General features: G+C 40.7%; 1 protein-coding gene across 8 annotated transcripts in view; it reads right to left on the bottom strand.

Moving 5' to 3' along the window:
• The window catches only part of Col4a4 (collagen type IV alpha 4 chain), a 125188-nt gene that overhangs the window by 37394 nt on the left and 69823 nt on the right, over positions 1-17971 (bottom strand). For all 8 annotated transcript variants that reach the window (XM_070015744.1, XM_070015718.1, XM_070015711.1 and 5 more), the window contains 10 exons: positions 17228-17411; positions 14776-14844; positions 12514-12621; positions 11777-11995; positions 9636-9797; positions 8266-8436; positions 7548-7691; positions 5142-5249; positions 3489-3670; positions 2404-2467 (listed from right to left, as the gene is read on the bottom strand). In XM_070015744.1, the coding sequence (XP_069871845.1) occupies positions 2404-2467; positions 3489-3670; positions 5142-5249; positions 7548-7691; positions 8266-8436; positions 9636-9797; positions 11777-11995; positions 12514-12621; positions 14776-14844; positions 17228-17411 (1411 nt within the window). The remainder of the gene's footprint in view (positions 1-2403; positions 2468-3488; positions 3671-5141; positions 5250-7547; positions 7692-8265; positions 8437-9635; positions 9798-11776; positions 11996-12513; positions 12622-14775; positions 14845-17227; positions 17412-17971) is intronic.

Raw genomic sequence — 17971 nt, 5'->3', positions numbered from 1 at the left:
GGTCCCTCAGCTCTTCAACTCAAGGTGAGCGCTCTACCACTTGAGCTACAGCGCCACTTCCAAATCCATATGAATTTAGAAGATGAATGAGTTCTGAATCACAAGATACCAAAACTAAATTTGAAATTCTCTCTTTGTACTCATAGAACTAGATTATTCTTGTTGAATCAATGGCCGTGCACAGTTCACATTTTCATATAGCAGTTTTGTTATTTACTGAGTGTGTTTCATAAAGGATGTTACCATTAGTGGTATATTTCCTGTGGCTCATCCATTAGGAATTTACATTTTAAAGTTAGGTATTTTCATTTCTATTAAAATAATCTGTAACTGAATGTCATACCTGTGAATTCACAGTAAGTGAGGTGAAGTCGAAAGTAAGGAAGATGAGTAATTTTCAAGTAGATTTAAAGAAAAGTATTAGTCCAGTGATATATCAAGATAGAGGATCTATTCAAGGTTCTATACAAACACTGTAATTTAAGATATCCTGCCAGGCATTGTGGCTCATGTCTGTAATCCTAGCTACTAAGGAGGCTGAGATCTGAGGAGTTGAGGATCTCAGTTTGGAGCCAGCCAAGGCAGGAAAGGCCATGAGACTCTTATGTCCAATTAACCACCAAAAATGCCAGAAATTGTTCTGTGGTTCAAGTGGTAGAGCAGTAGCCTTGGGTGAAAAAGCTCAGAGACAGCACCCAGGCACTGAGTTTAAGCCCTAGGGCCAGCACAGAAAAAAAAAAGAAAGTAAGAAAGAAAGGAAAAAGATAAGTCAAGATATCCTGATTGCCCATTGCAACAATGAGATGTACAAGTCGTTATGTCGAAAACGAACTTTACAACTTTGGTGCAGGGCGAGGGGTGGAGGGTGGGGGGCGGGAGGGTGTGAGGATTGGGTGGGAGGGGGCGGGGGGGAGGATGGGATGGGAAGGGGAAACAAAGGAAGAGGCTACAATGCTTGATAAGAAATGTACTCATCTTCCCATGTAATTGTAACCCCTCTGTATGGTATTTTCACAAAAGAGAGAGAGAGAGAGAGAGAGAGAGAGAGAGAGAGAGAGAGAGAGAGAGAGAGAGAGAACAATTGGGTGCTGGTGGATCACACCTGTAATCCTAGCTACTCAGGAGGCTGAGATCTGAGGATCTCGGTTCAAAGCCAGTCCCAGCAGGAAAGTCTGTGAGACTCTTACCTCCAATCATAATTTTAAAAAAGATATCCTGATTGCAGTTTGAATAAAGAGTTAATAAGATCTCTCCTTCTCTAAGGACAATTTTAAATCTTGATTCAACTTTCTATTTCAGTTTCCCTGAATATCTGTTAAGGGTAGAATGCCTGTTGTGTTTACAAGGCAAAAATTTGGAGGGCACAAAGTAAGTTAAGGCCAGTGGAGCCAAATCTACTGGTCAGTCTGTTTTATAAATAAAGTCTTATTGGAACATACCCTCTTCTTTACGTTCATATAATGTCTATGGCTGCTTTTATATTACAACAGCACAGTTATGTAGTTGTGAATGAGACCATATGTACCACAAACCTGAACATTTTTATGATCCAGCCCTTTGAAGAAAACAGAAATTGCTATTACAATTTGTAATCGCAATTACAAATTTCCACTGACTCAGAAATTCTTAAGTAAACTGTAAACACCTAGTGGGAGTTGATGGCTTTGGCCATGATTCCTCTAACTGCATGATTCTTCCTATCAGCTTAGTGTACACAGTTCTCAGATGAGAACCTGGCTTCAATGGGACTTGGGATTTCCCGTGGGACACTGCTCATGGGAGTGGGTCTGGTCTCAAACCTACGTTGTCATGTGAGTGGCTGTGGATGTCAATGGATACAACCCTCCCAGTGGGTGGATTGACACAATGAACCTGCAGCATGCTGTTTTCTGTATGGACCCTTTGAAGCTGAGTGACAGAAGAGTACCCTTCGGGTCTTGGGTGATTTTTATTATCCCATAGAGTCTTCTTAAGAAGAGTCCAGCTGGGTACTGATGGGTCACACTTAAAATCCTCGCTATTCAGAATACTGAGATCTGAGGATCGCAGTATAGTCTAGACTGTGCAGGGAAGTCTATGAGATACAGATTGGAGATATATATATCTCCAACTAATTATCAAAAAGCTAGAAGTGAAGATGTGGTTCAAGTGGTAGAGAGCCAGCTTTGATTGGGAAAGCCAAGTGAAAAGATGAGGTCATAAGTATAAGCCACCAATACAGGCACACATGAACACACACATACACACGCACACACACACACACACACACGCACACGCACACACACACAGTCCCTTGTATGTTCTATTGTGTTTGATACCCTTTGTTCGTTATTCAAAAGTTGCCTATTCACAATGTTACAAGCACCCAGGACTAGACATTTGAGATGAATTTGTCTTCTGTACCTTTGGGTCCTCTTCCTCCATCATTTCCTGAGAATCCACGGGGGCCTGGGAAACCTGGTTCACCCTGATGATTTAATGGAACAGAAGTGAGGTTTTGTGTTTCCCATGCAAATGGCACAGAACTCAAGCTACCCAATGGAACTTACAATGGTAAAGAAATGTGTTTAGCTTTTAAAAATTGATAAAAAACTCCCCTAGAAAAAGAGCTACCAATGCCAACAGATATTCCTTTTCTTTTTGTCAGTTGTGGGGCTTGAACTCTGGGCCTGGGAGCTGTCCCTGAGCTCTTCAGCTCAAGCCTAGCCTTCTACCACTTTGAGCCACAGTGCCACTTCTAGTTTTCTGGTGGTTAACTGGAGATAAGAGTCCCACAGACTTTACTGCCTGGGCTGCCTTTGAGCCATGATCCTCAGATCTATGAAAAAAATATATATATATCCGTATATGTGGATATATGTAGATATATATCTTGAATTTTAAGTTTCAAGCAAATGACTTGATACTAAATAAAGTATTATAAAAGTCATATCACAAACTTTAAAAACCAATCTCATCCCAAAAGATATATAGTTAATTTTGTTATGCATTTTTAGGAGTATGATGAAGCTACTACATCTATTATATTTCCTTTTAAGAGCTATGCAACTCATGATTATGAAGGGGAAATAAACTTACAACAAAAATCTACAGTGTTTTGAATTAGATGGGAAAGCTTAGAATCCAGAATTGGAGTGTTGTTGTTTTATTTTTTTTTTTAAGGATGACATTCCCCATCCCCACCCGCAGTAAACCACTGGTCACGTGACCAATTTTTAATGGTCTGATGGAAAAACTGTGCGGGCTTATGCAGATAATGTGACTTGTTTAGCCACATTACAGGAGCCAGTCATGAGCACTGGTTGGAAATTTCATTTACATTATGGTCTTCCAGAGAGTTCTATTTTTACTTTATACACTCCTTAACTTTCCAGAGACCTTTACAGGACAGTGATATGTACTCTGGCAAATCATAACTCCTCCCGAGACACTGAGAACATAAAGGGAAAGGATTACTTCTCTTCCCTCGTGCAATAGCAGCCCCTTACCTGGTCCCCGGGTAATCCTGGGAAACCAATGACCCCTCTGAGCCCGGGTAAGCCCGGAGGGCCGGGAGGTCCAGGGAATCCAGGCTCTCCATTCCTCCCAGGCTCCCCTCTGTGAAGGCCAGGTGGCCCGTGCTGTCCCGGCTCTCCTCTTCTCCCTTGCAGCCCGGCACTTCCTTTATCACCTGATGAAGTTGCAAGTGTTACAAGACTTTGGCTGAACCTTGGGCTAGGCAATGGTTATAGTGGAAGGCTTGGTCCAATGTTCAAAAGAGGAAGCCAAAGGCATGTGGAATAGTGGAGCTTATGCTAAGCCACTCTCGATCATTTCTAGTTCTGATGACCTCACTATGAAATATGTGGCCTAAGAATGGACTCAGAGCCATCCGATGAAAGAGGGAGCATGTTCCAGCATGTTCATCTTACCTATTGCTAACGTTCACTGTTTGTAATGGCGAGTTCTAGGCCAGAGGATTAACCACAGGAAAGTAAAAATATCTCTCCCTAAAAGCTAATTAAAGAGAAGGCCAGCCCAAGCACCCAGGCCTTGCACAGATGACACCTGAACTGGAGCAAGAATGTCAAAGTCCTTGGCATGGAGTACTTTTGAGAACCAACAGGATGCCATAGGGGTATGAATTCAAAAGACTTGGCTGCCTTGTATGTGCAGATTTAGAACTGTCATGTGGACATGATCTCAAAGTGATTCACACTCATCGAGGTTTGTATAGTACTGGTCAAAATACTCAGGCAGATAGTGTACTATTCCCTTCAAGACCAATTACCTCAAACACAAGCCCAGAACCAGTATATCAGATAAATCTCAGATTAATCCCAGCTTGGCATACTCAAAATTTTCTTTCTTTCCCTTCCTTCCTTCCTTCCTTCCTTCCTTCCTTCCTTTCTTCCTTCCTTCCTTCCTTCCTTCCTTCCTTCCCAGGCAGTTAGAAGCTGAGTTACCACTTCAGCCTGCAAACGTTTAAAGGGAACTTTAGTTCAGCACCACGACCTCTACTTTGTACTGCTGCCCTGTGTTCTGAGCCATTTTCCCCTGCAGTCACCTTGCAGCCAGCGTGGAATCCAGGAAGGACAGGATTCACTGATAACATCTTGTGTCAAGAGTCAAAACTGCTCCCCACAGACCACAATGCCTTTCTCATAGTGACCAGGTGCCACTTGACAGCACTGAGATGATCGACCAGACCAAGGCTGTCATGGGACTCTTGAGTAACTACTATTCATCCCAGCCCCCTTCCCTCTCTATTTGAACCTAAACCCCAGGGATGGGCTGAAAGCCTCTGTCTCTCCCTACAGCATGCCCTATGCTACATTAAAAAATAAAAAGTCATCTTTCTCTGTCCTTCAGCACTACTGTATTTGACCATTACGGCAAGTGAGCAGACATGAGAGGCCGAAACCCTGGAATGAGTCCTCGGGCCTAGAACTCCCACCGACAAACAGAGATTTCAGCTAAGTAAACACGGAAACGCAAAAAGGTCATCACCAACTTCATTCAGCGTCAAATTGAGTTGCGAAATGATCTTTCATCTTTCCTAATTCCCTGTAAGTGGGCAGCCTGTCTGATCTACACCATGGCTGGAATGTTCTATACAGACCTCATTTTATCTGGGGAAGATAAAAATCTCCCGTCTTTACCTCTCGCTCCTGGGAACCCATTCTCTCCAGGAGGCCCCGGTTCCCCAGCCTTCCCCTTTTTTAAAAAGATGGCCATTTCTCCTGCAGCTCCAGGAGGTCCTCTCGTTCCTGTAGGTATTCATTATACAAGGGAAAAACAAACACACATATTACCCACGCAAGTCATCGGTTACCAGGTCGCATTCTCACTTACAAATCCCCATTCAACCTGCTCAACTGTATGCCTGAGAATGCATGGTGAGTTATCAGCTAACTAATGTCCAAAGGAAGCTCTGCCCCTTTGACACTGTTGTTCCTGCTAGTCTGACTTTGTGATGATTTGGGGGCTGGTCCACTATGAGTGCTCAGTGAAGGCTTGCTGCAGTCAGCCAAATGGGTCTCAGGGTCTTTGGTGAGTTAAGTTGCATTGGAAAGTTCCAGTCTACATTACAGCTTATCATGTAGGATTTGAACTTCCCATCTCCAATGACAAGACTCATATCTTCCCCACTGGAAGATATCTCTATTCTCATAGCTATTGTACCTATGTGGTCTTATCCTAAGAACATTCTCCTTTGGTCTCACTGTGAATTCCTAGAGACCTGTATAGTTTATCATGTCCTAGTGTATTTTTTTCTTTTACCCCTTTGTCTTGTTTGTCCATTTAGACGCCTTTGGGAGGGTAACAGAGGCACAGAATTGGTGGGACAAAGGTTGGACAAATGTGGTAAGGATACTAGACACTGTGTTGAAAACAAACTATACAACTCATGGGTGGGGATGGGAGGGAAACACTGGGAGAGAGCAAGGGAAGGGGTGACACTGTGCAAAAAGATCTATTCTTTATGATTTATGTACCATAACCCTTTGGTACATCATGTGTACAATAACAATAAATTAATTTTAAAAAATTAGGTTGAAGTTGTGGCTAGGTGGTGATTGCCTTTCTTGCAAACATGAAGCTCTGGGTTTAAATCTCAGCACTGCCAAAATAATAATAACAGTAATAATAATAATAATTAATATTCAAAGAATGAATTTGCAACTATATCGCTGACATTAATACAATTTTTAATTCTTGGTGGAAAAATTGTATAATCGTCTAAACACACAGCAAACATCACTAATTTAAGGTAGCAAAGAGTGATTTTTTTGATTTCTCCATTCTACATAAAAAATGTATAAACTAATGAAGAAAGAAATAATGGAAGAATAAATCACTAAAGAAAAGTCATTTGAGTTAAACTGAGAAGCTTTATGGACAAAAACTTCCTTTCTTAGAATTGTCAAACATTACTCTCAACACTAGAAATATTGAAGTAGAGATGACATGGAACATGGAAATTGGCGGTCACAGCACTTCCATTTTTACAGTAATGATAACTTTGTTGAAATGAAGCTAGGGCAACTCAATCTCAGGCCACTACCAAAGCATTCTGCTTGAGAAGTCGGCTAGTTACAGCTCACGGCTCAGCCCGTCCTGCTGCAAATTCTTCTATTACTGATGATGTATAGTTTCTGCACGTTTAAATGGTGAGGATCAGGGGAGGGGACTCAAAACACCAAACAATATCTTGTGAAAGTTAAGTACTTGAGAAAACGGTATGAAACTCAAATTCTAATGGCCATAAAGAAAATGTGATTAGAAGATGTTTCTTTTGTGTTCACTTGCATATTGCCTATGGTAGCTTTCCTGCTCTAAAGACTGACTTAAGTCATCATAACAGAGTCTGCAAAACTTGCAAAGCCTGAAATCTATTATCAATCACGTTCTTTACAGAAAAAGTTTGACCAATCCCTGATTTAATTGAAACATGGCTTAGAGGACAAAGCCCTGTCTGTCCCCTCTTCTAACAGGTGGAGAAGTTGTAAGCCAGTAGCTATAAATCAATGCATTAAGAACCACTTGTTACATGGTGCTGGTGGCTGATACCTGTAATCTTAGCTACTCAGAAGGCTGAGATAGGAGGATCACAGTTCTAAGCAAACCCAGACAGAAAAGTTCATGAGACTTTTGTCTACAATAAACTATCAAAACTCAGAAGCAGAGCTGTGGTTCAAGTGGTTAGAGTGCCAGCCATGAGCAAAAAAGCAAAAGGACAGGACTGAGGCTTTGAGTTCAAGCCCCTAAGGCACATACATACATGCAGGTGCATGTGCCTGTGTGTGTGCGCGTGCGCACACACACACTAAGGAACTACTCATTAATTTTCCACTAAAAAAGAACCATTTATTTACCACAATTATATGTAATAAGATTGAGTCACAAGGAAAATGAATTAAAGGTCTACAGTAAACACCATAGAACTAAAGAAAGCTAAGACATTTAAATTTTAAAAATAGTCATATTTTATTCTTCCAAGACTATCTTAACATGTTCTAAGCACATTTTTTAAATTACTTCTGTGCGTTGTTAAATGTGCTTACCTTTGGCACCTCTTACTCCTTGGTCTCCCCCAAAACCAGGCCAGCCCTTCTGTCCAATTTCTCCCTTTCTGCCAGGCAGCCCCTCTTGGCCTGGAAGTCCTCTTTCTCCAGGAAATCCAGGGAAACCAGGCAGGCCCCGGGGCCCTGATGAAATGAGAACATTAGTTTTTTAAGGAAAACGCTGGAGAGGTTGGTGCAGTTCTTCCGTAGCTGTTCTTGTGGTTCACTTAGAATTACAAAGGCCCACCACCTTCTAAGCTTGCACTGAAAGTAGACAGTCGTTGTCAAACTCATCATGGCTGCTAATGGTTTTGCCCTCTCACCCAGTCCTGCTTTCTACCTATGGGTACAACATGTAGGCCCTAACACTTTGGGGTTCTAATCCCATCAAGTTTTCACAGCAGGAGGCTAGAGCCCCAGCCAAAGTGAAATGTATTCCCTTGACCTAGGACTCCATTGGGTCTCATAGTCCTCTGAGCTGAAATACCTCTGATCTCAGGAACTCAACATCCCTGGACCTTTCAACCACTGAACTCCACCAAGATATTCTGCCACTGAAAATAGCAACGGGAAGATAAGGGAAAGGGAGGCACCAGTAAGGGGAAGACAAAGTCAAGCTAACATAATGGCACATGCTCCAAGTGGGGTCCTAAGTAGCAGGCTTTTCTTGATCATTGATTCATAAAATGGAAAGCAATACTGACAAAGTACTACTTACCCTTTGGGCCTGGAAGACCAGGTAACCCATCTTCCCCAAGGGGGCCTGGGATTCCTGGAGGTCCTAGGAACCCATCAGCTCCAGGCAGACCGGGGGGTCCGGGGAAGCCCTTCATTCCAGCCGGTCCAGAAGGCCCTGCTTCTCCTCTCTGGCCTTTCCAACCTGGGGCACCTGAGGTACAAGCAGATATGTGGACTGAAACCTCAGCAGGACACAGAGACTCCAGAAACGTAAATTAGTTCATCCAAAGCAAAACAGTACTCATTGGCTTAAAACAATAGTAGCAACTCTATTTTTAATGGAAATGGATAGGGGTGAAAAAAATTCATTCCTGTTTACTCTTAGAGAAACTAATAGGGCAGAAAAGCTTACCAGGTATTTCCTTCACTGTAATGAAAGAATTGTGAACATCAGAGCAACATCATCATCATGACTGGTGTTAGATTAGGCTGTAGAGACAAGTTGGGTCCTAAACTTATTACAAGTTTTCAAGTGCACATCTTGCATTTGGATAAAAGGAAAAGCAGCCAGTGGCTCCTACCTATAATCCTAGCTACTTAGGAAGATGAGATTTACAAGATTGTGGTTTGACACCAGAAAAGTTTGCTCGAATGAATCTATGTGTCTCCCAGTGTTAAGATACTGGAAATTCTATGAGGTGCGTCAATAATCTCATAGAAAGCCCTCATGAATACTATTCGTTCATTCGTGATCTTTTAAAGAGCACTGTGAGCTGTGTACATGCTGCATGGAATCTGTGACAAACAGCTCCTTGCCAGACACTCAGTCCTCTGGTCCCTTGATCTTGGATGTCATGTCCTCCTGAACTGCAAGAAATAAATGTATGCTGTTCATAAATCACCTAACCTAATACATTTTGATACAAAAACCTTGATGGACTAACCCCTTAAGCACCTCATGTGAAGATAGACATTTACAGGACTTCTATACTCTTTTATGTCTTCCTGGTAATGTCAAAAATGCAAGCTCCTGAGGCTCTAACTGGCCTATTTCTCAAGGCTGTGTTTGCAGCAAACAACTTCAATAGGTGTGACAGCGCATTGCCCAATACAATATTCAGGCTTGCTTGAAGACTGCTATGAAGCAGTGCTGCCGAGGTCTGCTGCTCCTCTCAAATAATGCAAACCACTGTGGCTGTAGCATCTAGCCATCCACATGTAGGATGACATGGAGAAATGACAGAAAATGATATGAACTATAGAGGTAATACAGTCTTTTGCCTCTGTCTTGGAATATCTACAAAAATTCTATGAATATCTACAAAAAGGACAAGAGATGAGCTTATTAATTATAAGTAGGATAAATACCCTACTTACACCTTCAAGTTCTTTATACCTGTTGGCACTTACCTGGACTACCAGGAGCCCCAGGAAGCCCTGGCTGGCCTGGGATGCCCGCACTGCCTTTTCTACAGGACTGGCCAGGTGGACCTGGAATACCTGGGAAGCCAGGGCTCCCCTCTCTGCCTTTGGGGCCTTTGAGACCCGGGGAGCCGGGAACGCCAGCTGCTCCTGAAATAATACAAAGCATCTGCAACATGTGTGGGTTAAAACTGTGTAGATGGCCTATACTAAACTGTTCACACACCTCAGTACTGAAACAGACACTCTGATCCTGACTCAAATAAGTTCCCAACTCAAATGAGTGGATTTTTCTACTCATAGATTTAGTGAACTCCAAATGCCTGGAGATCCAACACACAGTTGAGTTGCTTGGTATGGTCACGTAGATGAGGAAGAAATTATTCAGGCAAGTAATCACGTGGTTTTCCTGCTTCTAATTAGCTTCTACCATTACAACGGTTATTACATCAAATATATAACATTTACAAACTTGATGAGCATTGTATGAATTTGCATTTTATAGATTTTTATCATGTGTACTCTCAAATTTTTGTCTATTGGAAACAGGATGTCATAAATCTTCAGAAAGAAAAATAAATCAATTATAGTCCCAGGCTTCAACCTAAAAGCCAATTTTACTTTTCTGTTTCCATCATGTGTTGTTTTGTTTCTATATTAAAAATACTAATCATAGTTATGGTCATTGGATTACTTCACAATATGTAGGAATTGGCAAAGTTTTTATGCTTTTGATTTGTTATAATCTTTACAAATGAACTGTTCCTTGCTAGTAGCTGAAAAGTATTTCTTGGAGTGTAACTCTTGTTTCCAATGGTTTCCTTAACTGAAGAGAAAACAAAGGTGTTTTCATATCTAGATTAGATACAGGAGCAGTAACCTGTCAAAAGTCCCTTCTTGATTCATATATTTTCTTGTTACCTTTTCAATTGCTTGTGGTTTTGTATTCACTATGCCGATGAAAAAAACACCATGTTTGCTTGTCTTAAAGTAAAGGTGGGGCTTTATTCCCCTCGTGTTCTCTGATTGGACTGTACAGCTAAATGGGGGTGTGGGTCTGGTTCCATGGCTTTCTCCTTTCAGATGCTCAAATCCACAGAAACTAAAATTGCTTCTCTAAAATGGAGTGGCACTTGCACAGAACACATGCACACTCTCTTGAAATCATCTCTAGAGCATTTGTAATACCTAATATGATGTTCATAGCTGATGTACTGTATTGTTATTGGAATAATGACAACAAAACATTCTATACATGTCAGAACAGATACATTTTTCTTCTAAATATTTTTGATTGGTGGTTGGTTGAGTTAGAAGATAGGAAAACCCACATTGATAAGGACCAACTCTCCTAACTTGCCTAAATAAACTGGTCCATTCTTTGTTGGGAAGAGGCCCAAAGAGTGTCTGGTGTGGGACCCACACTTTGACCACCATCACCCAAGGGACTCCTGGAAGTTCAGACTGCTGAAATCAAGCCTAGATATAAAGGATCAGAATTTCAAAGGCTAGGGCCCTGAAGATGGTCATCATAATGACAACCCTTGGGTTATATTTATGTTCATTAAAATTGGAGAAACTCCACTCTAGAAAAAGTCTTAATAATTTCAGAAAAAGATGTGAACCAGTATCCAGGCCATCTTCCCATCAGGCACATCATTGTTCTACCGGCTGGAGGGAAAGCCCCTCATGTTGTCACCTGTTAAATGCAGTCTGTCTGTAGCCCACAGAGCTTCTCCTGGGCTCCCCCTCCACTGATCTGCCTTCTGAGTTGCTTGTCCTGATACTGGCAACCAAGCATTAATAGTAGGTGTTTATCTGGTCCCTGCGCTTGGTCCCTGCTCTCGGATCTAACATAGGGGTCTACACCCAAGGTGGGCTGACATGCAGAGTTGATGCATGCAGCTGAGCTGTTGGAGACATACTGTGCTGACTTGCATTTGAACATGAGCTATAACACGCAAAGGCAGCATTGGGGAGGCAATTATTTGACATGTCATTGTGCCTGTCTATGAAGGTAAGGCATTTATTTTGTCTATCCAAGATGAGGTAGTCTAAGCCTTATTCAGAGACTTATTCCAAATTGAAGGTGGCTTCCTAGACTGCAGGAATCGCTGAGATCCTCATACCTTCAACCCCTGGGCATCCTGGGTGACCTCTGGCTCCCTTCATTCCTGGCACTCCTGGGAGACCCCTATTTCCAGGGGGTCCTGGGTGACCAAATGCAGACTCTCCTGGGATTCCTTTCTGACCATCTACTCCACGTCGTCCGGGAGGACCTGGGGGTCCAGAGGGAGAGGACCCCTTCTCCCCTTCAAACCCTGGGTCTCCCATGTTACCACGTAAGCCTGTTGAACAGCAACAACAATCAATTTTAATTGTAAATGCACAGGATAGAACTAGTACATGTAAGACTTATTTTGCTAAAAATCTCACCTCTAGGAAACACAGGAATATGTACTTACTACTTAAAAGATATTTAATAAAAACGTATTTCTATAGCCTTAGAGAAACAGTAGGGAAGGGTGTTCTTGTCCACTTTATGGAGAAATGAATTGTAATTCTGCGTTTCGTATGTCAGCGATATTTCCCTAATTCTTTTCTTCATATTGTGAGCATTCTGAACTGAGCAAGCAAAGAACTAGTATTGGCCTATAACTCACAAGAAAAGAGGAAGGATCGTGGCAGGATATAAAATGATTGTGAGCTCCAAGTTGTCACAACACAGGTTTAAAAGTTTAATGTATCAAGAGCTATTTCCCATTAGCTAAGGTTGCCTCTTATTCCCTTAAAGTCATTCATTTTTTTAAAAACGATTTAAAAATTCCTGATTGAAATTTCCAAAGTAGAAAAATACTTTGTTTACCAGGTGGGCCTGGTATTTTTGATGCTCCTGGCTTGCCCCGCTGGCCTTTCTGTCCATCCAAACACCTCTGCCCAGGAGCACCTGGGGGGCCAGGAAATCCCTTCAGACCTAAACAAGAGCAACACAACACAGACCCGATGAAGCACAGATCACATGGAAACCACTGCTTGTGCTAAGTACCTTTAAGGATATGTATATTTTATACCATTAAGATATTACCTATCATGGATCACAAAAGCATTCTGTGAGTCCTATGCTTCCAATCAATGCTTCACAGAGTGCTTTTGTGAAGGACAAAAACATGTTAGATACATTCACAGCAGATTACTAAATATAAACTTATCCAGAAATTAAAATGATAACTTTTAAAATGTAAACCAGTGTCATAGACTCCAATTTTTTAAAAAATTACTTCCTAAAACCCTTTGGGATATCTTTATTTATATCTATGTATCTATATATGTATCTATATATCTATGTGTCTATGTATATATATGTCTACATGTATGTACATGTGGACTTATGCATGCTTATATTATGTATCTATCTATGCATATGTCCTATGTATCATTTTATCTATATGTCATCTATCTAGTTAGCTAGCTAGCTATCAATCTATCTATCTTGGTGTTTTTGTATGACAGGTATCAAACACAAATCTTTGTGCCTTATGCAGACCAGTGTCTGGCCTAAAGAGAAAACCCCAGAGTGAAGGTCTGTGAGTCACTGCATCTGCGCTTACATAGCGTACAGGAGGGAAGATGCCAGCAGCAGAATCTAAGATTTTATTTTAAATCTCTGAGTTTCTACTAAGAGTTATCTCGTCTAAAGTAATGTCTGGACTGCGAACTTCAAAGACGGGACAAATATCATCTTAAGGCGAACATTCAGTGGGAGCTAAAACTGCTGAAAGCAATCAAACATGTTTCATTCAAGCTTGACAAGGAATCCATGGAAATGAACACTCAGTGAGTCAGCCAACAGCTCTCCTGCTAACTTGGAAGTATGCTTCTACTCTCTCACCATTGCCTGTGGCTCTTCCAGCTCTTTGACCTAGGACTCAGTCGTATGACTCAATTTGGCCAGTGAGCTATTAACAGCTGTGAATCAGTCTGAGATGGAAAGTAAGCCTGTGCAGGTGTGCCAGCCTCTTGCATTTCTGCAGTCATATACGGAAGTTACCCATTGCCCCTACGCTGGAATGTGGACTGCTAACCTGAGTTGCTGACTAGGGCCAAAGACTAAGCAACCATCACCATCTAACAGATTATAAAAGCGAAACTAACTGCTTATCTTCCTACAGCATTGAGATTTCAAAACTGGTAGCATGTATAGTATCATAATACAAGCAAATGACTATGGATGGCATAGTTATTTTATGGACTTTTTGTCTGTTTAGAAAGTTGAGAGGAAATGCTGACATTCGGGGTGACATGATGGCACTAAATGTTTTCCATTCAAGTATTCTACTTTAAAATTTATGTAAGTAAAAATAAAATGTCTTTGGTCATAATAAAAAAAAAAGTGCTAACCAGGCTCTGCTGGCTCACATCCGTAATCCTAGCTACTAAGGAGGCTGAGATTTGAGGATCATTGTTGGAACAGGCTCTGCTGGCTCACATCCGTAATCCTAGCTACTAAGGAGGCTGAGATTTGAGGATCATTGTTGGAATCCAGGCAAGGCAGAAAAACCCATGAGACTAGTGGCGCTCATAGGATAAAATCAGACTTGAGGGAAAAAGCTAAGGGAGAGGGATCAGGCCCTGAGTTCAAGTTCCAGTGCATGTGCAGATAGATACTTGGAATTTGAGTCAGATTAAAAATTGATCAGAAAGAACCAGATGAGAGAAAGTACATTCAGGGACTCAGGTAGGAGGGTCTTTCAGAAAATTCTGGTCAGACATTGGCCCCATTAGGAAGCAAAGGAGAGTAAAATTTATAGTTTATAAACAGGTGGTCAGGTATTAATCTTGGGACACAGAAAAAGACGGTCTGAGCTCCAACTTCTCAATGGACAGAAATTTCAGCTGATGAATGATCAAGTTTTATTCTGCAGAGATTTGAAAAGCATGCTCATACCAGTAGACTGGAACTCTGGCTGCTAAATACCATAAACATGCTTTTCCCTAGTCCCATAGTCCTGAAAAAAATGCTAGAAATACCCTGACTGGTTCTCAGGATTTAGTAATTTTTTTTCTATCATGTGGAACCACTCCCTGATCACAACAACAACAACAACAACAACAACAACAATAATAATACCTGGAGGTCCATCAAAACCTGGAGGGCCAGGCTTCCCAAGGTAGGTCACATTACAAAGAATGGTATCACCTGGAAGAAAAAAAAGTATCATTTACACAGCTGAGAGCCTTACGCAGAATGAGTCTCAATGACAATCCATTCAAGCTATGATTCCATGCAGTGTAGGGAAAGGTACAAAGTAGACTCCCAAGACTTATTAGATCACTTAAATGGCCTTCATATCAAATGTCTAGATCTGTCATGAAATCTGATTTGCAATTGTCTAGAAAGATAAGAAAAGTACTTATTCTAAGAAGTATCTATTTCAATAAGCTAAAAAGAATGTATTTCTAAGCCCAGGTTAATTAAGGTAATTAAGAAACAGATAAATCATGATATAGAGGTAAGGGTCCAACACTGAGTTCACAAGACTTGGCTTAAACTTTCTACATCAGGGTTTTGTACAAAGGCAGAGATCTGGGCTACATATTAATTAAAGCCACCATTTCTATTGGTTCATAATGGCCTAGAATGGGCTGGAGATTCAAATATCTTGTCGCTTGCTTTTCTAATGACTCAACAAGGTTGTTTTTAGATCTCCATTTAAACAGGTGAGAACAATAAGACTCCAGAGCTTATGCTTCTGAGCTTTTCTACTAAAATTGAAGGTTTCACATTTATAATATAAATAATATTGCATAATTTATTACTTTATATGCTCTCAAATCAAAGTTGTATGATATGAATAAACTCATATTAGATTCTTTTTCTAGGTCTTAGAATGTATACTTAATCAAATACAAAGATATTGGCCTTTCCCTTCTCAAAAGAGAAAAGCAAATATATTCTTTTATTTCAAAACTTTAGAACAATATAAGCCAAAGCATATGTATGCATTCCTCAAGAAAAAAATTTCTCCAGTAAATCCTTTTGCTACCTTCTTAAAGAGTCTCTGCTATAATGCTGAAAGTAAGTTAATGTTTAAATTTCACACAACTGTCAGATATGTTTGATATCTTGAGTTTAATTTTTTTCCTTCTAACTGAATTTTCATGGACAATCATGTTTTTTTAATGAAACACTATTATGAACATTTGCTGCATTATCTCAAAAAAGATTACAAAAATAAATACTTTGAATATATATGTGTAACTTTAATATAATCAAGACTTATGAGCCAATACTGACAAATGAATGAAAAGCAATTTTGGAATACCAAACTAATAAAGTAATGATGATAACTTAGCACTTTGAGGATTTGTTTTAAATATGCATTGTGCTGCATTGCTTTTGTTTGCTTGAGATTGTGCTAAATTTAAATAGCACTTGATAGCAATTTCACTTAGTGGGGTGATGTAGTGATAATCATTTTGTTCAGAAGAAACTCACTTTAACTCTAGGTATTCACAATGAAACAAAAGAAGGACACTCTTAGGAGAGGAACACAAAAGTGAAATGCCTATTTGCATCTGGTCATATAAAAAACTACTATTCTATGGTTTCCCTTATTTGCAATGACTAGTATATTTCTGGGGCAAGCAGAAAATGTCAAAAAGCTATGTACATATGACCAGATAAGATGATGTTAAGCAAAATGAACCTCAAGATAGGGATACAAGTAGTTTTTCTCTTGCTTGCTATTGTTCCTAACATTTTATAGTGTATCATGTGATTTTTTTTTGTTTCTTTGTATGTTCCTCCCCCATGGTGTAACCCCTGTTTTCACTGTATTTGATGTCGGTACCCTGTATCTTGTATATACACTTTTCTCATTTGGGGAGGGGAAAGGAAAAAACAAAATCCTTAAATAGGGACACAGGTTGACCCATTGTAACAATGAGATACAAAATACTATATTGAAAAATGAACTTTACAATTTAAGCGGGGAGGGGGAGAGGAGAAGAGGGGGGGAATGTAATTGTGGAGGCGGGAGGGAAGGGGTGGTAGGGGAAAAACAAAGGAGGAGGCAACAATGCTTGATAGGAAATGTACTCATTACCTTGCTCATGTAACTGTAACCCCTCTGTACAGTATTTTTACAATAAAAATGTATTTTAAAAACTACTATTGAAATAAATTTCAGGAAATGGAAATGAGAAATTTTTTCTTTGTTGTTAATGTTCTTTTCTTTTTGTCTTGCTTGTTTGTTTTCTGCCTTTGGAAAAGGAAATGGAGGGACAAAGGGCAAATAAATGCAGCAGGGGTACTCACAGGAAACTGTTGAAAATGATCTGTACAAATTGTGGGTAAGGACAGGAGGGAAAAACTGGGAGAGAGGGAAGGAAGTGGTGACATTGTCCAGAAAGAAGGATTGAAGGAAGGAAGGAAAGAAGGAAGGAAGGGAGGGGGGAGGGAGGGAAGGAGGGAGGAAGGAAGGAAGGAGAGGGAGGGAGGGAAGAAAAGAAAAAAAAGAAATTTGCTTTAGCTTTCATGATTTCATTTGACATTGTACCACAAAAACATTCAAAATTACCTTTCTGCCCCTTGGCGCCATCAGGGCCCCTCACACCAGGGCGTCCTGGCAGTCCCGATTTCCCTCTCTCTCCCGGTGGACCAGGGTATCCCAGCCCTGGAGGCCCAATGGGCCCTGGTTTCCCTGGAGGGCCTGGTGGTCCAGGAAACCCTTTAGCACCTGGGATTGCATCTTCATGACCGCCCTGGAAGGTGTAGACATCGCGCATCAATTACTGATCTTTGAAAACTCCATGAATGTCAGGCAATCATTGCAAGCTATAGAAATGCAGGCAGAAGTCCATAATTCAAATTATTAAGTTAAATTCTTCCTAATGTTTTACAAACATAGTTGCACATTGACATACACATACACTCTACAGGTACATGTGCTGAATCTTAGGTACAGAAGGTTATGAAAACCATTCTCAATGCTGTGTGAGAACACATAGAAATAAGCAAGCCAAGGGAGCTGACAAACATCTGAATCAAAAAGATTCTTCTCTGAAATTGCTTTCTTACATTCTTCTGAAAAGGCTCCATCACCCTCCATGTGTGTAGAGAAAGGGTTAAATTGTTCTCCCTTCTTCATGACAGTTGGACCTCTGGTTGATTGCTTGGCCTCTGTTCCTCTAGAAACCCTATACTGAATCACCAACTGTATTTCTAGGCAACAATGCTTATGTATGTCTGGCTGGAAAATTTTCATCCGGTCTGGAAAAAAACTGTAGATATGTGAGCTCTATTGGATAAATGTCCAGGAGTG

The sequence above is a fragment of the Dipodomys merriami genome, unplaced genomic scaffold (assembly GCF_024711535.1).
Source record: "Dipodomys merriami isolate MVZ:Mamm:240054 unplaced genomic scaffold, mDipMer1.0.p SCAF_1, whole genome shotgun sequence".
In the NCBI taxonomy this organism is placed as follows: domain Eukaryota; kingdom Metazoa; phylum Chordata; class Mammalia; order Rodentia; family Heteromyidae; genus Dipodomys; species Dipodomys merriami.
Note: the sequence above shows the minus strand (reverse complement) of the source record. Positions and strands in the feature narration are given on the sequence as shown.